The sequence below is a fragment of the Gorilla gorilla genome, chromosome 4 (genome assembly GCF_029281585.2).
Source record: "Gorilla gorilla gorilla isolate KB3781 chromosome 4, NHGRI_mGorGor1-v2.1_pri, whole genome shotgun sequence".
Classification (NCBI taxonomy): domain Eukaryota; kingdom Metazoa; phylum Chordata; class Mammalia; order Primates; family Hominidae; genus Gorilla; species Gorilla gorilla.
This window is the reverse complement of record NC_073228.2, coordinates 60,056,275-60,079,213: the sequence shown is the minus strand read 5'-3', so window position 1 is coordinate 60,079,213 and position 22,939 is coordinate 60,056,275. Positions and strand designations below refer to the sequence as shown.

Sequence of the window (22,939 nt, the reverse complement as noted above, 5' to 3'; positions counted from 1 at the left end):
ACGTGTGCTTCAACCTCCTCAAGATTAAAGCTTTCTTTTACATCTCTTGTACAGAGTCACAGAACCCCAGACCTGGAAGAGGCCACAAGAGATCATGTGGTTTAGCTTCTTACCTCAAGGCCACCAAATGTTTAACCACCCAACACAAATAGAAATAGTTTGTCTCAGAGACTCTCCAAGAAATGGACACATTTAATGTCCCCAGTCACCCATTCCAACGCTGGCTGCTTTGCTTTGAGCCTATTTTCCTTACACAGATTGTAATGCCTGTAGCTTCTTCATGAAAGCACTTCAGAGGATTATAAAATCATCCCTCAGCCTTCTTTTCCCTGAGAGCCAATGGTGGGAAAACCCAGCTACCTACAGGTCCAGGCTCTTACCAAAAGGGTGAGCTGTGAGTGTGTGCACATATGTTGTAGGGGCAATGGGGTAGTGCTGGGTCTGGAAAGCAAGCCTCGGACAGCACCTGCCCTCTCCTGCTGACTGTTGCTACTGGTGGAATGTAGGCTGTGTTTTTGAGAGATCTTATTAATTTTTCAGGGAAGCTGGAAATCTAGAATTATAAGTGAGAGTCCTGATTTTTTAAAATGTTGGCAACTAATCTGATTTTTAAAAACCATGAACCAGGCCAGGCATGGTGGCTCACACCTGTAATCCCAGCACTTTGGGAGGCCAAGGCAGGAGGATCACTCGGGGCCAGGTGTTCGAGACCAGCCTGGCCAACATGGTGAAAACCCATTTCTACTAAAAATACAAAAATTAGCCAGGCATGGTGGTGCATGCTTATAATCCTAGCTACTCGAGTGGCCGAGGCATGAACTCAGGGGGCAGAGGTTGCAGTGAGCCTGAGGCAGGAGAATAGGGTCTGGAGGCAGGGAACCCAAGGCTGATTCACCCTGAATTCCTAGAACTAAATCAAAAGGAAAACCCCAACTTTCAACACCTAAGTAACAAAAGGACCAGAGGCTACTCCCTTTGCAAACCACCCTGCCTTTCTGCTTGGCAGATAGAAAATTGAAAGTACCTCTGATAGACTGCTTTCCAAAACCAATCAGACATTTGCATAGGAGGGTAACTTTGTAACTTCACTTCAGCCTCTGATTGTGGAAAGCAACCAATTAGACTGATTGCAGGCCACCACTTCATTTGCATGGGGTGAACATCAAGTGCCCAAAAGGAAACCTCTAGAGGGTGTTTGGACCCCAGAAAATTCTGTAATGGGGGCTCTGGAGCCCCTATGCTCGGGCCCGCTCCCACCCTGTGGCGTGTGCTTTCATTTTCAATAAATCTCTGCTTTTGTTGCTTCATTCTTTCCTTGCTTAGTGCATTTTGTCTAATTCTTTGTTCAAAATGCCAAGAACCTGGAGACCCTCTACCGGTAACATATTTTGGTGAGCCAGCCAAAAGGTAAGCCCAAAGTTTGGGGTTTATTTTTCTCGTTTCTGCTCCATACAGGGTAATCTCTCTGTCTCTCTCCCTCTCTCCCTCTCTCTCTCTCTCTCTCTCTCTCTGTCTCTCTCTCTCTCTCTCTCTCTCTGTTTTCCTTTGCAACTCGGGTCCCTTGGTGAGCAGTGCCTAAGCATGGAGGCAACTCTAGGTTTCTGGCTGTGGCAGGTGAACTGAAAGGGTTTTCCATGTGGAGGCACCTAACTGCCACCGCCTGGTTTGCTTAAGAGACCTGGGTATTTTTCCTTTCTTTCTTTTTCAGTCTTTCAGTGGCTGTTTCCTAGCAGCTCCTTGGTAATTGAGGGCAACTGGCTGGGACCACTCTCCAGTGTTGCCTGAAGGCAAAGGAGTGAATGGGGATAATTGCCCTGCCCAGAAGCAGGAAGGACTCTTCTATCTTTTCTGGTTGTGGTCCCTGATCGCTACATGTGGCACAGCTTGGGGCGAACTCACAAGTGTTTCAGGCGACTTAAACCTTTTCTTATGCTAAATTCTTCCCTTCTCCTACTCGACTGGCTAAGGGCAAAAGAAACCCACTCAGCCTCCAGTTCCTGTCATTAAAGTTCATGGCTATCTCTAGTGGAATGAAGAGCATGGGAAATTGTGGCCTTAACAAATTATAAGAGTGCTGTAAGTCCAGGCCTTCATCCAAGGATAAAAGGAAAGCTCATAGTAGGCCATGACCTCTGGAGGGAAAACATGCAAAGTGGCACTGGTGCCCATCTATGGTCAGAGACATCTGACACTCTAAGATTGGACCCCAAAGCGGGACACTCTGGGGGATCCTCTGGACCACAACCTCTCCAAAGAGAACGCCATCGGCAGAGGTTCTTAGGCCTAGTACTAAGCCCTCGTTAGAATTTTCTCTTGCAGTTGCGATACTGTTTGGCCCCAATATTGTTTGGAATCTGGAGTTTGCTGTTGAATGGGAAAGTAGGATGGAGTTGCATGTATCCAGGCTTTAGTGCTGCTGTCCTAAGCAGGGTTGGGTCTGGTTAATATGTGATGCTCTCCTTTGGTGCTGTTTGGCCCCAGTGTTCTTTGGAATCTGGGGCGGTCTGGCCTTTAAAAATCAAACTGCTTTACCTGAAATTTTGGTTCATGGCCTTCATTGGATTACCTATTGAGGCAAACAAAGTAAAACTGGCGAGCTCGTATTGCTATCTCATGGCTAGGATTCCAAGGTAAAAGGTATTGGATCTTCATTTATTTGTGTGTATACATGTCTAGATGTGTTTATTTGTATGTATGCTTATTGTTATATGTTGTGTCTACCAAACTGGCTTGTAAGTAAAAGAGCCCTCATAAATTAAATAAATAAGTTTAAGCGATGTTCAAGTTCACGTGACTTAAGTATAACTTTACTAAACAAGCTGCTTTTAAAATTATTGGTAAAATAAAAATAGAAATGCCTTCAGAACTGTCAGCATACACTTTTGTCTGGATTTTATATTTGTCTTTGCTAGATATTTTGAGGTGTCCAGGTTTGGCATAGAAAGTTATAAAACTATAAACCCAGCCAAAACAAAGTGATCTTGGTTTGCGTGCCCCTTTTATTGACAAACATGAGTAATTTAATGTTGTCAGCTAAATCTTGTGATTTATTAGCAAAAATACCTACATATTTAACTTTGAGACTCTTACTTAGGTTTAGGTGAGCACCTGATGTTCACTGGCTATTAAAAACGTAGTTAACAAGGAAATAACTAACTTTAAATGATAGCATCTAATATCTCAGTTTACAGAAGTTATCTAGATAAATGTAAGTGAAAGAATTGAGTATATGTAAATGGGATAAATGTTTTATGTAAATGTTTTGTGTAAATTAAAATCTTAAAATTATTTTTGATGCTCGTTGAATATGTGGGTCATTTCCAATTAAGAAAGGGTTGTGATATGGGGAAATATATTTTTAAAAATTGTGGAATTGTTCTTATCTATAAATGCCCATGTCTGATAGTTCAAGATTTCTTGCTTTTTAGTGTTTTGCTAAAGTTTTAGGTTACTAAGGACAAAATGTGCCAAAAAAGTTTGTGATATTAGTGAGAAAAATAATAATTTTGTCTAATTCAGAAGTTATCTAAAAGTTAGTTCAAATTACAGATTTGAAAAAGTTGTTTATGAAACAATGTAGTAAGGAACCAGTAAGTAGGGAAGAAACGTGGAAAAGTTTAGATAATAAAATATTATTTAAAACCTCATAGAGAATTGGAGAAATTTGGCTAATTAACATTTTCATAGTTAAAGCTCTTAGTCTTGATTAAAGTAAAATAAGAAATATTGTAAAAAAATGCACTGGCAGTTTGGCAATTCTTTTTTAATATAGTTAAGCCGTGTTTTTCTGTGTGGAGTCAAATTTCACATACATGCTTGCATTGCTTCACACTATGTTTACTGTTTTGCATGGATAGTGCTGGCACTGGAGTACTTACTGATTATGTGCCTGGAGTGAATTTTTTTTTTTTTTTTGTTGGAATCTAGCTCTGTCACTGAGGCTGGAGTGCAGTGGCATGATCTCGGCTCACTGTAACCTCTGCCTCTTGGGTTCAAGCTATTCTCCTGCCACAGCCTCCTGAGTAGCTGGGATTACGGGTGCGTGCCACCATGCCTGGTTAATTTTTGTATTTTTTAGTAGAGTTGGGGTTTCACCATGTTGGCCAGGCTGGTCTTGAACTCCTGACCTCAAGTGATCCACCCGCCTTGGCCTCCCAAAGTGCTGGGATTACAGGCGTGAAGCACCACGGCTGGCTGAGAGTGTATTTCTTGATTGCACCGGATATATTGTGATATTGGTGAGCTTAAGGATACTGAATTGTATATCAGGAATGAAATATTCATTATGTGGGTTTTTTTGGGGGGGAGCTCTGGGTAACACTGCTGCCTCCCGGGTAGATTGAGTAGGAGAAATTTAGGGTTGGTTTCCTGTTTATTTGTTTGTGCTTCTAATTTTTATTTGTTTGCTGTTTACGCTCCTCTGGGCTTTGCTTATGTACGCATATATATAAAACCATGATGTTTTTTAGTTTCTAGTGGAAGGCTTTTATTCGGTTCTATGAATAGTTATTTTGTTTCCTATGCATTTCTAGCAAGTCATCATTTGTTCCATTTGTCTGGAATTTCTAGGCTACCTTTGTTGGGTTCACAGGAATTGATGGAACACACCAGCTTGTTAACTTTAAACTAACTTTTTGGATATTAGATTCCCTGATACTTTAAGTGTATTGAGTATACTTTCAAGTCATATTTTTCTCTCTCTGCCTAATTTGTCCAGACTTTGTAAACTATTTGTGAATATTCCTTTTTTTTTTTTTTTTTCTTCTTGAGATGGAGTCTTGCTCTGTTACCCAGGCTGGAGTGCAGTGGTGCGATCTCGGCTCACTGCAACCTCTGCCTCCTGGGTTCAAGTGATTCTCGTGCCTCAGCCTCCCAAGTGCTGGGATTATAGGCACGAGCTGCCGCGCCCGGCCTGTGAACATTCTTAATTCATGGCAATGTTTGTGTTTGCATATAGTTGAGCCAGGGTCACTAGGGCTGCTCAGGGAGAGAGAACCCAGAAACCTGATATGCAGCAAAAGGGTAAGAATTTCTTATCAGTCGGACCTCTGGCCTCTCTTTCTCTGTGCAAACCGGTTGAATGAATGGTAAAAGATTATAAGAAGGCATGGGAATGTAAATTTTTGTAAACCTTTAGCATATTTAATAGGCTTCCCAAAATCAAATTTCAGCTTACATATTTAGTTACATGGGAAGCATTGTCAAAATAAAAAAATGTTTAATTTTCTTCAGGTTATATTTCAGTGACTATTAATATATGTTACAAAATTGTATGGGATTTCTAAAATTCTAAATATGTCTGAGTATATGCTATCATTCATAATTATGTTTATTATGTTAACTTACTGTAGACCACAGAAATAACCAAATTTCTTTGTATAAAAGTGTTAACCCAAGTGGAACAAAAATTGACTACCAAGAAAATACTTTGCCAGATTTGCATGCTAAATCAGCGGATACTAAAATTGTTTAGATATACAATTTGAATGAACTCCCTGGTCTAAGTCAAATTACCTATGATAACCCATCAGTTGTCAGTGCTATACAGCTAAACTGGAGAAACAACTGGTATTCAAGATGACGTAAGTCCAATGTTAAGCATGGACTCATGGAGAACCAGGACAGCAGCCTTGCCCTTCCTGAGTCCTTAAAGCTTTTGTTATTAAAGGTTATGCACTCCATGACTCATCATGGAAAAGATAAAATAATCCAAATTAAATATATATTGGTGTGCTGACTTATACATTGCTAAACTAGTTTATAACCAATGTTTGGTTTGTCAAATCCATATTCCTGGGAAGACAATCAAATCTTCAAGTACATTTGGCTACCTCATGGGCCATTTAAACATTTCAATTGTCATTTTCAATGCATGTTTCTGGTTGTAAAAAAGCTTTCCTATGCAAGAGGGCTGATGTTATAACAGTAGATTATTATGCTACAGTGTATTTTCACCAGGTAAATAAAGCTTTTTATGGGTCACTGAGGACAATCAACCCCTTCACAATCTAGAACCCAAAGATTGGGTCTTCTGAGAATATCTACTGTAAAGGCTATAGTTACACAACAGATTTTAAATTCTTTTGTGAAGGTTACGATAGAATCGGCTGAACAGAGAAGTATCTGTGCAGCTGCTGGCACTTGTGGCTTATGGAGAAATACATCAAATGAAGATTATAGAGATTTAGTTGTAGGGGATTAATGAAGAGATTTCTTAGTTAAGTGAGTAGATTCTTTAGCACATTCTTTAATTTTAGGTGGTTTGGTTTATGGGGATCCTTGGTATGAAGTATGCTCCAAACTCTTAGTATTATCCTCCCAGTAGTCATAATAATAGTCTCCCTGGTGCACTGTATTATCTCAAAGGCTTTAAATGCTTGCATTCAGCCATCTCTAGAATGTCAAATGGTCTCTTTTCAAGTGGAATGACAAGAGCTGAAAGAAGTGCATGACCAGGAGGATACCATAACCTATGAATGATGTTGTGAGACTGGAAACCCAAAATGATGGCAAGTGAGTGTGGTGCTAAGGCCTTAAATTTTGGTCACACTCTCACCCAAGTGAGAACCTGACCAAAAAGGGAGAATTTTTTTAACAAAATTATGAGAGGCCAGTGTTTTGGACTGACCTCATGCGCTAGGCCCCAGCAAACCAAACAAACCAAAACACATAGATCCTAAAACAGACCAGGTTTTGTTTTTCTCCTGCAAACAGGATGTTCCACCATAAGGAGGTACCCTCTACTCAGTCCTTGTTCCCACTGTACAAAACTCACTGTTGTTTTACTGTTTCCCAGTGGGTTTCAAGACCAAATAAGTACATTTATGATGGTGGTAGTGACATGAATGACTAAAGTTTTGGTCAATCTCTCAAAATTGAGAAAATGACCAAAAGGGGGAAATTGTTAAAGCAAATTAAATATAGCCTGAGAAGGACTCCGTATTTCTATATTGGAGTCTCTGTGGATGAACGGTAACCTAATTTAGGAATATGTGCCTGTAAAAATAGCTGAGTCTTGGCCAATCCCAGCAACCCCAAATCAGGCCAGGAGATAAGGTACTTAATAAAACGTGGACGTGCTCTGGATAATAGTGGCCATTTTTTTATTGCCTTCTTCCAAACTTATGGAATCACTTCCTTTGTAGTAATTAGCAGAATGTTTCAATTCATTTCCATAACGAACATTCCTGACAGCATAAGTATCCACCCCCTGAAGTTCCTGTTAAATCTTTTAACCATATTCATTTCCTTTCACATAGAGACCATCAAGCTTCAGATGATCATGTGACAAAGTTTCCAGTCAGTTCCAGGTGAAGACACCACCCCTGGCCATCAGGATGCCACCCTGTCTCCACTAGACAGAGTAGGGCAAGAGTTCCATGATCTCCAGTAGGTAGGGACTACGCCCCAAGTTGGCATGAAGCAGTTACAGTTCCTCTGCATCCCATAAAGATTTATGGGGGTCATGTCTCTCAGGAGGGAGATGAGGCAGGAGAATAGGGTCTGGAGACAGGAAACCTAAGGGTTCACCTGACTTCCTAGAACTAAATCAAAAGGAAAACCCCAACTTTCCGCACCTAAGTAACAAACGGACCAGAGACTACTCCCTTTGCAACCCCCACTCCCCACTTTCTGCTTGGCAGATGGGAAATCTTTTGAAAGTACCTCTGATTGCCTTTCCGCAACCAATCCTGCATTTGCATAGAAGTGTAACTTTGTAACTTCACTTCAGCCTCTGATTGGTTGTGGAAAGTAACCGATCAGACTGATTGCGGGCCAAATCTTCTTTTGCATAGGAGTGCAACCTTTGTAACTTCACTTCAGCCTCTGATTGGTTGCTTTCCACAACCAATCAGACTAATTGTGGCACCACTTCATTTACATGGGGTGAATGCCAAGTGGCCAATGGGAAACCTCTAGGAGGTATGTGGACCCCAGAAGATTCTACAGCAGGGGCTCTTGAGCCCATATGCTGGGGCCTGCTCCCACCCTGTGGAATGCACTTTTGTTTTCAATAAATCTCTGCTTTTGTTGCTTCATTCTTTCTTTACTTGCTTTGCTTGTGCGTTTTGTCTAATTCTTTGTTCAAAATGACAAGAACCGGCCGGGTGCGGTGGCTCACGCCTATAATCCCAGCACTTTGGGAAGCTGAGGTGGGTGGATCACCTGAGGTCAGGAGTTCCAGACCAGCCCGGCCAACGTGGCGAAACCCCGTCTCTACTAAAAATAACAAAAAAAATTAGTGGGACGTGGTGGCACACACCTGTAATCCCAGCTACTTGGGAGGCTGAGGCAGGAAAATCGCTTGAACCCAGGAGGCAGAGGTTGCAGTGAGCTGAGATCGTGCCATTGCACTCCAGCCTGGGCAACAGAGCCAGACTCTGTTTCAAAAAATAAATAAATAAATAAAAAATAAAGACAAGAACCTGGACACCCTCCACCCGTAAACAGCCAAGACTGTGCCACAGCACTCCAGCCTGGGCGACTGAGTGAGACTCTGTCTCAAAAAAATTAAAATAAAACAACAAAAGTATGAACCAAAAAAACCACCTCTGTGGGCTGGATGTGGCCTTGGGGGTACCAGTTTGCAGACCCTGTGTCAAGCGGCCTAGGACCCAATCTGTATCCTTTGTTAACTGTCACCGATACTGACCTTAGACCTGGACCACTGGGATCCTGCCCTGAACCCCGTGCTTTAGTTGGCCCACTCCAGCTGGAGCGTATGTTCCCTTCTAGATCATGCTCCTGGTACCCTGGACTCCGGAAATCCCTGTGTAAACAGCCCTGAGCCTGCTTCCAAGGTCTGACTTCCATCCACCCAGGGCAGCCTGCCCTGCCTGGCCTGAGTATCGTTAGAATGAAGGATGGCAGGGTAGGGGGTGTGTGTTTGCCTGAACCAGTAGTCCCCCTTCAGTATGTATGGGATGGAGTCGTGTGGGAATAGAAGCAGCAAGACTACTAGCAAGGGCTCTGCATTTGTACTCTTGCCCCTGGCTAGGCAGTCGCCAGGGGTGGGCCTGCTTGTCACTGCCCCGTGGGTCAGGCTGTAAATAAGAGCGACTCTCGATTCACTCTTTACCCTGGGCCAGGCAGTCCGATGCATCCTGCATCCCATCATTCCTAATACCAACTCTGAGGATGCTGACAAGCAGCAGCCCCGTTTTACAGACCGAGGCACAAAGGCTGAACTAAGTTGCCCATAGCTAGTGAGTGGCAGAGGCAGGGTTTCAGTGGGACAGTCCGTGGCGGAGCACACTGGCTCCGCCGCCAGCCCCCCTGCGGAACCCATCGGCGCTCGCCGCCTGGGACCGCCAGCCCGGGGCGGGGCGCAGGCAGGGACCCTCCGCTCCCCTCTCCGTCTGCCGCCCGGACGGGCCACCGCGGGGGCGCGAGGAAGGGGTGTTGGGCCGCCAGGGCCCGCCTCCCAGCTGCCCCGGCCGCCGGGGGGCCTGGCGGTGACGGCGGCGCCTGGCGGCGGGGATTTGGCGCGGGCCGGGGGCCGGGGCCCGGGGCCGGGGCGCGGGGGCGCGAGGCTGAATTCCTAGGGCCGCGGCGCTTCCCGGCATGCTCCGCTGCAGGCCCGCGCCCGCGCCCGGACTTTGCCATCGGCGGGGCAGTCTCGGGATGCGCCTGGGAGCCGCAGCCTGAGGTGGGTGAGCCCCGCCGGGCCGGGCGGGCCGCGGCGAGTCGGGGAAGGGGACGCGGGGGGCGCGGGGCCTGGCCCGGCTGCCGGGGAGAGGGGAGGCGGGTGCCGCAGCTTTGTTCTCGCCGCGGGGCCGCGCGGCCGAAGTTGGGGAAAGGAGTAGGAGCCGCTCCCCGGAGCGTTCCGGGGCCCGTGCGGCGCGTCCCGGGCGGGCTGGGGAGTCCCTCCCTCCCGGGGACGGAGTGGGCGTCCTGGGTGGACGAGCACGGGGAATCGGGTAGGGTCTTGGGTCTGCTCTGTCCTTGTGGTTCTAGAACCGGAGGGGAAGGGGGAAAGTAAGGGAGAGAGAAAGAGACGGAGAAAAACAGGAAAACTTACTCTTCAGTACGCAGGGAAGAATAGAGAAAGAAAAACACAAAGAAACGCCACGCAGACTGCAGAGAAGGACCACGAACACACGCTCCGAGAAACACACTCAGCTCACACGCACTGAGAAGCACACTTAAGATAAACACTCAGGTCACACACACAAGCACACTAAGAAACATTCAGTTCACACACACACAGAAACACACGCACTCAGAAGCACACTCAAAGAAACATTCAGTTCACACACACTCAGAAACACACTCCGAGAAACAGTTCACACGCGCTCAGAAGCACACTCAGCTCACACACAGAAGCACACTCGGAGAAACATTCAGCTCACACACACTCAGAAACATACTCTGAGAAACACAATCAGCTCACACCCACTCAAGCACACTCAAGATAAACAGCTCACACAAGCACATTCAGAAAACACTCAGAAACACAGCTCACACTCAGAAACACACTCTGAGAAACACAGCTCACACACTCAGAAGCACACTCTGAGAAACAGCTCACACACACAGAAACAACACAGCTCACGCACACTAACACAAACACACACGGAGAAACACAGAAGCACACTCAGCTCACACACACCCAGAGAAACACGCTCAGAGAAACACTCAGAACGCACAGGAAGAGAGAGGAAACCAAGTGGGTGGTCTTGGAGGCCTGGGACCGGGGGAGGGGAAGGAGAGACACTGAGAAGGGGGAGACGGGAGCAGCAGAGGGAAAGATGCCTGGAGAGGGAAACAGAGATAAAGGCAGACATAAGAGGAGGCAGAAAACACAAAGGCCAAAAGGAGGTGGATAAAAGGACAGTAAAGAGAAACACACACGTAGAGAAATAGAGGCGGACCCTGAGAATTACCCCCCTCCCCCACCTACCTCTCACAAAATCAGCGGCACACACAGAAGAGGCAGATGCCAGCCTTCTCCTTCTTGTGGTCCAGTGAGCTCGAGATGGGAGAGCAGCTCTGTGAGCCCTTTGAGAAAGGCTTCCTTGGCACTTTAAGCCAGGCATGTCCCAACCTTGTCTACCTGGCAAACTCCTGCTCATCCTTCAAAACCCAGCTCTAGCCTCACCACTCCTGTGAAAGTGTCAGTTCCCAGAAAGTGTCATGCAAGCACAGTTACTCTCTTTTCTGTGTTCTTCTGCAGGAAGCACAGGCACATGGAGTTGAAGTGGTTTGTCACCTGTCTGCCTCTCCCACCAACTCCTTAAGATTAGGGTCTCTGTCCTATCTATCTCCAATCTCCAGTGCATGATGCATAGTAGATGATCAATAAATACTTAGTGAATGGTGACTGAGAGCGTTTGAACCCTCTGAGACATGGAGGATAGAATTAAGTGCAAATAGAGGAAAAGCACCCTTCCTGGTATTCTAAGGACTCCTAAGTCAGAGTGTCTTTTTTTCACTTGGGGAAATTAAAGCCCAGAGAGGGGAGAATGCTTGCACAAAGAGAGGCAAGCAGGAGGCCTACAATGAAATAACAGTGAATATGTACTTCTGTGAGATGCCCTTGTTCTTCTGGCTTATGAGTTTAAAATAGGTGTGAAAGACCCCTGTTCTTCAGTTCCTCTCTCCAGAGGCAGCTACTGTTATCAAGTTACATTTTATGTGTGTTTGTGCCTGTCGATGTGTTCATACTAAAAAAATTCTGTGCACACACTAGTATATACAAATGCACGGACTTCTTTCATTCTTCTTTTGTACACAAATAAAAGAATTCTATGAGAAAAAGAAATAGATGTGAAAGAGTCTCCTGAGTGAAAACTGGCAAGAGGCAATGGACACTTTAATGCCAGTTCTAAGTTTCCAACACTGAAACTGGCAATTAGAACTCTTTCCAGAACCTTTACAGTCTTCTTTCTTCCTTAGAAAGGAAAAGTAGAGTGAATGTCCATCTCAGTGTAAGTGGATGGCTTTCCATCTCCTGACTGCATATTGGAAAAATTCTGTAACCTCCCTGAACCTCAGTTTCCTCAACTGTAAAATGGGATTACTAATGTCCACTTCATAAGATTGTTGTTGGAAAAGTTAACAAAGAACCTGGTGCAGAGTAGATCCTCAGTAAATACAGTTTCATCTTTCCTCTCTTTAATGGGTGTTCTTTTGTGCATGTTTTTATGGCTGCGAAAACAACTGCTAGTTAAAATGTTTCCTTTTGTCTAGGGTTTAAAAAGCTATCTTAAGGCCGGGCTCAGTGTCTCATGCGTGTAATCCCAGCACTTTGGGAGGCCCGAGGTGGGTGGATTACTTGAGGTCAGGAGTTCAAGACCAGCCTGGCCAACATGGTGAAACCCCGTCTCTACTAAAAATACAAAAAATTAGCTGGGTGTGGTGTCAGGCACCTGTAATCCTAGCTACTTGGGAGGCTGAGGCAGGAGAATCGCTTGAACCCAGGAGGCAGAGGTTGCAGTGAGCTGAGATCGTGCCATTGCACTCCAGCCTGGGTGACAGAGCTAGACTCCATCTTAAAAAAACAAACAAACACAAACAAACAAAAAACAATTTTAGTCCAACTGGGGAGCAAATTCTTCTGAGAAAGGAAAAGGCAAATTTGGGGCATGGCATAAGTTTTACCTTGGTTCTCTTCAGGCCCTCAGGTCTCTGCAGGTGTCGTGGAGGAACCTAGCACCTGCCATCCTCTTCCCCAATTTGCCACTTCCAGCAGGTAAGACCCACCTGTCCCACTCTCTTTCGTGGCTTCTTGACCAGATCTGCTCTGACTTCATGTTCTCTCAAGCTTTAGCCCATGAGGAGGATGTGAGCGGGACTGAGTCAGGAGCCCTCTGGAAGCATGGAGACTGTGGTGATCGTTGCCATAGGTGTGCTGGCCACCATCTTTCTGGCTTCGTTTGCAGCCTTGGTGCTGGTTTGCAGGCAGCGCTACTGCCGGCCGCGAGACCTGCTGCAGCGCTATGATTCTAAGTGAGTGAGCCTATGGAGGGCAAGGAGGAGGGATGGGCTCTAACTAAAGAAAAAGAGAGGAACACGTAGTTCAGTGCTGGGCAACTCTAACTCAGCTTTTTGGTTCTAAAATGGTACCTGCAGGTGTCCTTCCCTGTAAAGACCTCAGAGTTTAAGAATGTTCCTTAAGCCTCCCAACATCCTGAGTCACCTCCTTCTCTGCTTCCTGAGCCAAGAAGAAAGTCACTGAATATGAACATGTTCACCTAGCATAAAAGCTCAGCCATCTGTCTCAAACTGGCCACCTCACTTAGCATTTGGATAAGCCAAATCACTTTCCAGCCAGACCCACAGGAACAGAAATCAGATGCCCACACTCTGGCCATACATCTAAGCAACAAACATTTGGTTTTGTGAAATCCTAACTTAGGACTGTTTCTCTCTTTGCACAGCAGATTTTTTTTTTTTTTTTTTGAGATAGAGTTTCACTCTCGTCGCCCAGGCTGGAGTGCAATGGTGCAATCTTGGCTCGCTGCAACCTCCGCCTCCCGGGTTCAAGTGATTCTCCTGTCTCAGCCTCCCACGTAGCTGGGATTACAGGCATGCACCACCACGCCCAGCTAATTTTTGTATTTTTAGTAGAGACGGGGTTTCACCATGTTGGCCAGGCTGGTCTTGAACTCCTGACCTCAGGTGATCCACCCGCCTCAGCTTCCCAAAGTGCTGGGATTACAGGCGTGAGCCACCATGCTTGGCCTGCCCAGCAGATTTCTTTGTGATGCATTGTATGTGAAATATATTTTGTAAGCAAGATTCTATTTTCAATTTAGGGATATTTTAATTGATAGACCGTTCAGGGATTAGCCCTTAGTTTTTCTTATCCTTCTGTCTTAATCCTATCAGCATCTCTGTCAAGTGGTTCATAATTTATAAATGCCCATTTATATGACCCAGGAAAGCTCTTCTATTGAACAGAATGCCATGGTATCTCATTTTCTAAAGTACCCTGTTGTAAAATTGAAGGTGTTTTTACTTCTTTCACTTTTCCAGTGTAACTAGGAAAAGGCAGGGATATAGGGATGGACCAAAGTGGTTCACAAGAGTTATTCTGCAGACCAGGTAGGGAGCCCATGTAGGTTTGGGTAATAGGAACCACTGCCTCTCTGTAAAATGTAGGATTAAAGGGAAAATACATTATAGAAGGATATAATTTTGTCCTGAAGGGATATCCCTAACATCTTTGTAATCAGGTAGTTATACCCTACTCTTTCTCTTGGTAGCTTATCTGACTCCATTTCACTTTTCTTTTGTTTTAGTGCTCCTGGCCTGCCTCCCCAACTCCCTGTCTAGCCATGTGCCCTGCCCTCAGCTGCAGCCCCACTAGGCTTAGGTTTGGATCCGGGACAAGTGGTCTCTGCCCTAGCTTATTGACTCCCTTCCTTCTTTTATGGTGTATGTGGGCCTCAGTGAGGAGAGGATCAGCAGCAGTCACCCACCATGAAACCATTTAACGGGGGCCTTTTCTTCCAGGCCCATTGTGGACCTCATTGGTGCCATGGAGACCCAGTCTGAGCCCTCTGAGTTAGAACTGGACGATGTCGTTATCACCAACCCCCACATTGAGGCCATTCTGGAGAATGAAGACTGGATCGAAGATGCCTCGTAAGGCCATGGAAACTGTTTGCTTCCGGGCTTCTGGCAAATGATGCCCTTTGCTGGTGTCCTTTGCCAGAGCACTTAGCTGGCATTCAAGAACAGTCACTCTGTTACTTGTTGCTCTTTCCTGTGCCTTTAGTGTGGGGGAAAATCAGAATATGACTTGAAAGTGTTTGTCCTTTCCTTCTCTCCCCACATTTTGTAGACCTGAACACTGCGGCCTATAGTTGTGTGGCAAAGGTTGTTATAAAGTCACCCTGGTGTGCTTGGGGTTATCCTTGAGTGCCCATAAATTTGGCTCAGGCTTCAGAGATGCAGCCCTTTTCTTTAGGATCTCAGGGGTCTCTCCATCCAACAGGAGTCCCTACATTTTGAGAAGCGGCTGCTACTTCATTGCCTTATCCATTTAGCCATCCATTCCCTGGGCCCATGTTTGTGGGGCATTATGTGGAGGGTGCTGGGTCAGGTGCTGCAGATATTGAAACGGTTGAAAAGACAGTTATAGTCAGTATCACAGAAACTGTAAGAGATCCTTGTGTACAGTGCAGTAGGCACATGGAGAAGGCAGTGTCTAGGTTTGCCTGGGTTGGGGAGGTTGAGCTGGATCTCACGGAAGATATCACAGAGGAGGTGCCTTTTGACTTGGGTCTTGAAAGATGAGGAGGAGTTCCCCAGTCTGATTAAAGGGGAAGGACACATTGGGCAGAGGGAACAGTCTACCAGAAGCTTGAGAGTTATATTAAAGCATGACTCGCTAGGCACACAGTGGAGCTTGCTGGAAGAGTGGATTGGGTGCAGGGAGGGGAAGGGAAGGGAGGTGCTCCCTCCTTTAACTCATGGGCTGGTTCATGTTGACACTGAGGCATTCCCACTCTCGGTGGTTGGTATTCGGCTGTGCCCACCGGTCAGGGCAAGTTGAGAAGCAAGGGTGGGAGCTGGAGGGTGGTGGGCCCCTCCAGATGAGCACTGATGACTTCTTCTTGTTTCCCCAGGGGTCTCATGTCCCACTGCATTGCCATCTTGAAGGTAACCATCTCTTATTTCTCTGTGGGATAAAGGGTAGTCGAAAAGCACCACTGTGCGTGGATGGAGTAGAACGGGACCTTAGAAAGGGCACTGACCTCTCGCAAGAGGCCTTTCCTTAACCTGACACTTGGAATTTTTGTGGTTTACTTCCCCTCCTGCCTGGACTGGCTGTTCACAGAATCTCAAGGCTGTTTCAAAGGCTTTATTTCATCTGGTCGTCTTAATTCAATGACCTGTGGGAAAGACAGCCTAGGTACACAGCCACCATTTCACTCCTCTTGGAGAAAGCTGTGTATGCCTGAGACCATGTAGCTGCCAAGAGAAATGGGGTTTCCCTGCTTCCCCCTGCACACTCATTTTCACTAACAGAGTGTTCAGGCCTGTACGGTGAGTTTCTTTCTGTATTTGGATTTCTACTGTGACTAGAAAGTCATCACTAGCCCTCTTTGGCTGTGACCGTAGTCAGCCAAATGGGACAATCAGTGTTAAAAAACCAAAGCAGGCGTACTTCAATCTGAAGGCAGAGGATTTTTTCTTTGAAAGCCTGGAATCTTTGAAAAATTGCATCCAATTTGCATTTTGGGTAATTTTATGGTTTTAGCATTTGTTTTCAATTCTTGCCTGTTAATATTCTACCTAATAGAATAATAACTATACTGAAATATTTGGCCAGTTGCAAATATCAGGTTTTTTTTTTTTACATCAGTAACCTGGGTAATCACACATTTATCTCTTTGACTAGTAATTATTCAAGATTTCAAAAGAGACAACTTTGTCTTTTCTTTAGTGTCATTCAGTAGAAGACACTATTAATAAAACATTCTTTACCCCACCTCTTCTTTGGCTGTCTCTCTCAGGGGATGGATAAATGCCTAGTAGGAAGTTATTGTCTCAGAGTCCAGGCTTAGTTAATTCTGAGAGGCTCTTTGGATATACAAATAAGGCTATAGATATAAATATGGTTATTGATAGAGCTAGGTAGGCATAATGGCTAGAGGATAGTACTATACTACATTTCCCTTCTCCTGGCCAAGATGTGTCCTGGGCCTGGGTTTTGTCTCCTGTCCTCATCTATTAGGAGGATAAATGGCACCTGTGGTGTGAGATGAATCAGCTGGAGGGAGTCATATTGAATTGGAATCTGTGTCTGCCCGGCGAACCTCAGATCAAAGGAGAGGGCTTCTAAGTCTCCTTTTGGGATATTAAGACTCTTTTGCTAGGTCACCTGCCCTTGAGTCTCTGTGGTGGGAGCTGGGAGAGGGGTCTGGGCTAACTCCCAGGTGGACCTTTGGGCTTCTTTCTGCTCTCTACTGTCCAGCTCCAAGTATAGGTCAGGTAGGGGTGCTTCCTTGCCATGGATAGAGGCGCACACATGTTGGTTGGTTCTAGCATGGGGTGGCCTGGAAAGGGGAAGCAAGCTCTGGGGTGGCCAGCTCTGTGGGTGGACCACGAAGAAGGCTGTAGTCAGTCTTGCCTTTTCCCTGCTTTTCCTAAGGTCCTTTCATCATCAGCTTGATAAACATGCTAATATATTACCTGAGACAATTGTTGAAATAAGTGCTGTTATTGGAGCATGTGCTTAAAGGGAACAATTGCCCTTTGTTCAGCCCCATTCCTGAGGGTGCCCTGTTGGAGATATTTATTCTTGTGGAAGACTAAACCATGAGATGAAGGAATAGAAAAAGAAAGTAGGTTTTTCCCCTAAGTGAGAAGGTGAAATTGGAGCACATGATTTTTCTTAAGACAGATTATTTCAGCTTAGGCTTCCCGGAGCCCACACCCTGCCCTTGATCTGCGGCTCCCACCCCAGGTCCTCTCCCAGCCATGCCCTTGGCTTTTGCCACTTCCCACGCGTTTCTTCTCATCTCTGTACTTTTCACATCTGGCCATTAGGTTAGGGGGCCAGCTGCGATGGAACTCACGGCAGGGCTGATTTGTCTTGTGGGGGTGGCGAGGCCCTGAGTGGAGCCAGGTCAGCCCTCATCTCTCTCCTCCCTGCCGCATTAGATTTGTCACACTCTGACAGAGAAGCTTGTTGCCATGACAATGGGCTCTGGGGCCAAGATGAAGACTTCAGCCAGTGTCAGCGACATCATTGTGGTGGCCAAGCGGATCAGCCCCAGGTGAGCGATTGGCGGCTTCGAGGTCCCCACACTCCATGAGGGAAGAGAGGGGCTGGAAGCTGGGGTAGCCGCAGAGCTGGGCTCTTCTATAAAACGGTGCACAGGCAACTTCAGCTATTTGTTTCCCACACATTTACAGAGTGACCAGGAGGGTTTAGATACCGAGACTTCTCAGCTAAGGTGGGCTTCCACCATCCCCACCTGCAGCATGACCCATCTGAGAGGGCTTTGGGGAAGCTCCAGCAGGTGCCTAGTCCTGACCCTGTCCTAGACCCTGCCCTGCAGAGCCCGTGGCCGCCCCTCTTTCCCAGCCACATACCAGCTCCCCTTGCCACGCCTTCCTCCCAGGCCAACATGTCACACAGATGCCCACACCCCTGTCTCTGCCTGAATCTGTGTTGGAGACTAGCTTGGGGGACCCACTGTGCCCACTGCTCCATCCCTGGCCCAGGCCAGCAGCCTCCAGCACTGGGTGTGAGCTGAAGCCATATGGCATTCAACCAACCTCCCAGATTCCAGGCTAACTGCGAAATCCCGTGTGGGAGGCAACCAGCAGGATTGCAGTCAACAGCTACACCCCCTCATTTGGGCTTGATTTCGTGAGGAAAAATAAAGCCCTTTTCTTAGAGCCAAGGGCTGTACTAAGTTTGTGCTGCCACCTGGTGGCTGGTATGCCGACGTGCCTGAGCAGAGGGTCGGGGCCAGGATGTTTTCCCCGTCAGCCACCTGGCCCCTCCACCCACCCGGGAGGGCACCTCTGTATGCCTGCTGAAACAATGGCACTGCTGTGAGTTCCAGGGGCCCACACGTTCCTTGTTGCCATGGCCCCAGGTAAATCACGAGGAACCAGCCCTTTCTCTGCCTCAAGATTAACCAAATAAAAACGACCAGTTTCCTGAGTTGCCACGTGAGTTCCTCTGAGGGAATACACGACCTGGTCAGCTTGAACTCAGTCCAGGCAGTTCAGTGAGTTGAGAGAGTGGGAGGGAGATAATCCAGGGAGGGACTCAGCCGAGAACAGTTCCCTGCCTTCTCTGGAATTGCTTCCAGTGGGCTGTAGCCACATGGTCAGCCCCTGGCTTTATAAGAACCAGCATCCCAGGCTCTGGGTGGGCACTGGGCATTCCTTCCCCATTATTTTATTTATTTATTTATTTTTGAGATGGAATCTTGCTCTGTCACCCAGGCTGGAGTGCGGTGGTGCGATCTTGGCTCAATACAACCCCCACCTACTGGGTTCAAGCGATTCTCCTGCCTCAGCCCCCTGAGTAGCTGGGATTACAGGTGCCTGCTACCATGCCTGGCTAATTTTTGTATTTTTAGTAGAGACGGGGTTTCACCATGTTGGCCAGGCTGATCTCAAACTCCTGATCTCAGGTGATCCTCCTGCCTCAGCCTCCCACAGTGCTGGGATTATAGGTGTGAGCCACCACACCCGGCCTCCTTCCCCATTAGTTTTAAAGATTCTGCACTGTGGTATTCACTAGACCCTTCGTCATACTTTTTGTGCCTTCTAAGAGCCACTTAGAGGTCAGGCAGATTCCTGTGATACAGGTTACAAGGCAGCACTTTCAGGAGGCTGAGGTTTCTGTGTGAGCCTGGGTGAGTAGGATCAGCACGGGTCCTAAGATGAGGGTGTGGCATTGTCCAGAGAGTGGACCTGTGCTGGTGCTCACAGGCCCGTCCTAAAGAGTACCTTGGACTACTTCTAGAATGCTCCGTGCCATAATTCAGCCAGCGTCCTGCTTTGTCTTTTTGCCCTCACACTTCTTTCTCCTTCTGGCCATGTTTTGTCCCTATTGTTTTTCCTGCTCCATTTATCCCACACAGTGTGTTGATGGCCTATGAGTCTCGAGGAGGTGGCTTCAGCTCCAGGGCAGTAGAGAAAGGAGCTGGCTGAGATAGGCGCGGAGGGTGACTGTGTCTCTGCATGTCCTCACCGGCTCCACAGCCGTGAATAAGAGTGTTTGAGGCCATCTTTTTTTCAAGTGCTTTTAGAAATCAAACAATACATCTTTATTTTTTCTTCCTATCGAGTGTTCATGAGCAAAGATTTGGAGCAAAACCTTGTGCCACGCAAATCAGAATGAATTGTAGTTCTGAACTTGATTTAAAAAAATTAACCACAGGGTAGAAGAAATCCAGTAGAGCAGTGTGAAGCCAAACGAAACTCATGGCCTTCTTTTTCGGTGTCTTACATACCTTTAGCTTTGTATTTTTTTTTTCCTGAATACAAGAGTAATTAATGCTTATAAAAATGTAAAATACTGCAGACATAGATGACCTGGAAAGTCTACTCCCTCCCAATTGTAGGAAAAAACCACTATTAAGTGGTGAGTGTTCCTCCAGATCCTTCCCAACCCCACATTTCAGAGCTTTTGTTTATCTATTTTTATGCAAATGACAGATCGAGCTTTACATATTATTTGGCAATTTGCCTTTTTAATATAGTAGTAATCTTGAACATCATTCCATATGTATGACTGTATTTTAAAAAACCATTGGAACTGAAACAAAACTAGAAAACAAAGTAGTCTCTACAAAGACTGAACCTGAAGTCTTTGTGCCTAAGTGTCTGTCTGAGAATGCAGAAGCAATTGGAGAAAGAACCATTAAAGACCAGGTCTGGAATACCAAAAAAGAAGAACTGGAATAAAGATAGGAAGGAAGGGGCCAGGCGTGTGGCTCACGTGCCTGTAATCCCAGCACTATGGAAGGCTGAGGTGGGTGGATCACCTGAGGTCAGGAGTTCAAGGCTAGCCTGGCCAACATGGTGAAACCCCGTCTCTACTAAAAATATAAAAATTAGCTGGGCATGGTGGTGCGTGCCTGTAATCCCAGCTACTTGGGAAGCTGAGGCAGGAGAATCACTTGAGCCTGGGAGGTGGATGTTGCAGTGAGCTGAGATAGCACCACTGCACTCCAGCCTGGGTGACAGAGCGAGACTCCGTCTCAGGAAAAAAAAAAAAAAAAGGAAGGAGAAAAGGAGATCAGGAAAGTGAAGTACTGAACACCTTTTGCCTCCGGTCAGGGTGGATGATGTTGTGAAGTCGATGTACCCTCCGTTGGACCCCAAACTCCTGGACGCACGGTGAGACCAGGGGTGGGTGCATGTTCGGTTTTTCATGCAGAGGTCCACAACCGTTTTATCAGATCTGTGAGGCTGGCTGACTGGCTTGTGTAGGGAGGGTGGCTTTGCAGCCTCCTTAGGCTGCCCGGGCCATGGGTGCCATTTACTTCAGTGAGTGGCGCCTGACTGGGTGATAGAGGCCAGTCCTCTCCTGAAACCCAGGAGAAGAAAGAGCCAGTCTTAGATTTTAAATTGTTATGATTAGACTTCCGGCCATGTTACATCGTAACTGTGCCTTCCCTTCTACCTTTTCCCCTTTCCCCCTCTGATTTTTGTACCCCAGAAGCAGACATGCCTTAGCTGTGAGTGCCACCCAGTTGGGCGGTGGGGCAGTGGTTCCCAGAGCAGTGAGAATGGAGGTGACAGGTCAGCCACAGCTGTGCTCACCTGCCACCAGACATGCACATACACAGAGTGTACTTAGCCCTATGAAATTGTTATGTTCCTGTACCAGATGCAACCCATTTAAGAAATATAGATTCTTTCCTGCCTTGGATTTATATGACTGTTTCATACACATGTAACAGTTGCCAGATCGGCAGTGGGTCACAACGCTTCAGCTTTGGTTTCTCTGCCCCACTCCTACTGCTGCCGAGCTTTGTCCGTGGGTTAATAATCTGTAATGTATTCTCAAATGCATCATGGTACTAACCATATAAAAGGTATTCTACAGTGAATCTTTCAGCACTGAAAAATCTACTCCTCACTTTGGTTTTCAGTTACATTTTTTTTTTTGAGTTGGATAAACCAGCCCTGGGCCTTACCGATTTGTAATCAATAAGGAATGTTTAAGTGAGGGTGTGTCTGTCCTGCGTTTCAGTGGGCAGCGGTTGGGGAATATGCTCATCTGATTGACTATATCTGAACTGTTTCACAAAGCTCTCTTTGGGGAGATGTTAATAGGTGTGCTGCAGAAAATGGCTTCCACAGTCTTAAATAAGTTTGTGAGAGACAGCCTGTTATATTCTCCTTGGAGCTTTACCAGGTACATCTCAGAAGGCTCTGAGGCAGGCTTCAGTTAACCATGTTTAACCCAGCCATCTCCAGATTTATTTGAGCATGGAGCCAACTTTAAATTGCATACCTACCAACATCCTAGGGAAGGGTGTGCAGTTTGGGGAATACTAGTCAAAAAGTCTATCTATTTGGGCTTTTGTGCAAAGTCCCTCGTTTCCTAGGAAACCTGACCCTATTTTCTTTTTTTCCCTAGGACGACTGCCCTGCTCCTGTCTGTCAGTCACCTGGTGCTGGTGACAAGGAATGCCTGCCATCTGACGGGAGGCCTGGACTGGATTGACCAGTCTCTGTCGGCTGCTGAGGAGCATTTGGAAGTCCTTCGAGAAGCAGCCCTAGCTTCTGAGCCAGATAAAGGCCTCCCAGGCCCCGAAGGCTTCCTGCAGGAGCAGTCTGCAATTTAGTGCCTACAGGCCAGCAGCTAGCCGTGAAGGCCCCTGCCGCCATCCCTGGGTGGCTCAGCTTAGCCTTCTACTTTTTCCTGTAGAGTTAGTTGTTCTCCATGGCTGGAGAGTTCAGCTGTGTGTGCATAGTAAAGCAGGAGATCCCCGTCAGTTTATGCCTCTTTTGCAGTTGCAAACTGTGGCTGGTGAGTGGCAGTCTAATACTACAGTTAGGGGAGATGCCATTCACTCTCTGCAAGAGGAGTATTGAAAACTGGTGGACTGTCAGCTTTATTTAGCTCACCTAGTGTTTTCAAGAAAATTGAGCCACCGTCTAAGAAATCAAGAGGTTTCACATTAAAATTAGAATTTCTGGCCTCTCTCGATCGGTCAGAATGTGTGGCAATTCTGATCTGCATTTTCAGAAGAGGACAATCAATTGAAACTAAGTAGGGGTTTCTTCTTTTGGCAAGACTTGTACTCTCTCACCTGGCCTGTTTCATTTATTTGTATTATCTGCCTGGTCCCTGAGGCGTCTGGGTCTCTCCTCCCCCTTGCAGGTTTGGGTTTGAAGCTGAGGAACTACAAAGTTGATGATTTCTTTTTTATCTTTATGCCTGCAATTTTACCTAGCTACCACTAGGTGGATAGTAAATTTATACTTATGTTTCCCTCAA

At 46.4% G+C, this 22,939-nt stretch overlaps 1 protein-coding gene across 4 annotated transcripts; it reads left to right on the top strand.

Annotated features, from left to right (window-relative positions):
• The first annotated feature begins 1,210 nt into the window (after window positions 1–1,210).
• TMEM98 (transmembrane protein 98) lies at window positions 1,211–22,939 on the top strand. 4 transcript variants are annotated; one of them, XM_055388509.2, is made up of 8 exons: window positions 1,213–1,407; window positions 12,619–12,694; window positions 12,767–12,951; window positions 14,461–14,592; window positions 15,579–15,612; window positions 17,620–17,735; window positions 20,767–20,826; window positions 22,076–22,939. In XM_055388509.2, exons 3-8 carry the CDS (start codon window positions 12,821–12,823, stop codon window positions 22,281–22,283), a joined length of 681 nt encoding a protein of 226 aa, XP_055244484.1. In that variant the 5' UTR covers window positions 1,213–1,407; window positions 12,619–12,694; window positions 12,767–12,820; the 3' UTR covers window positions 22,284–22,939. The 4 variants fall into 4 exon arrangements, with proteins under 4 accessions (XP_055244485.1, XP_055244484.1, XP_004041997.1 ...); XM_004041949.5 differs by lacking the exon at window positions 1,213–1,407 and adding an exon at window positions 9,472–9,649; XM_055388510.2 differs by lacking the exon at window positions 12,619–12,694 and having other exon boundaries at window positions 1,211–1,407.

Bases quoted from the DNA above. Each gene is read 5' to 3' on its own strand.
- TMEM98 (XM_055388510.2), top strand. From the start codon at position 12,821: ATGGAGACTGTGGTGATCGTTGCCATAGGTGTGCTGGCCACCATCTTT. The intron at 14,593-15,578 runs GTAAGGCCATGG...TTGTTTCCCCAG, and splicing joins GACTGGATCGAAGATGCCTC to GGGTCTCATGTCCCACTGCA. The intron at 20,827-22,075 runs GTGAGACCAGGG...TTTTTTCCCTAG, and splicing joins CCCAAACTCCTGGACGCACG to GACGACTGCCCTGCTCCTGT.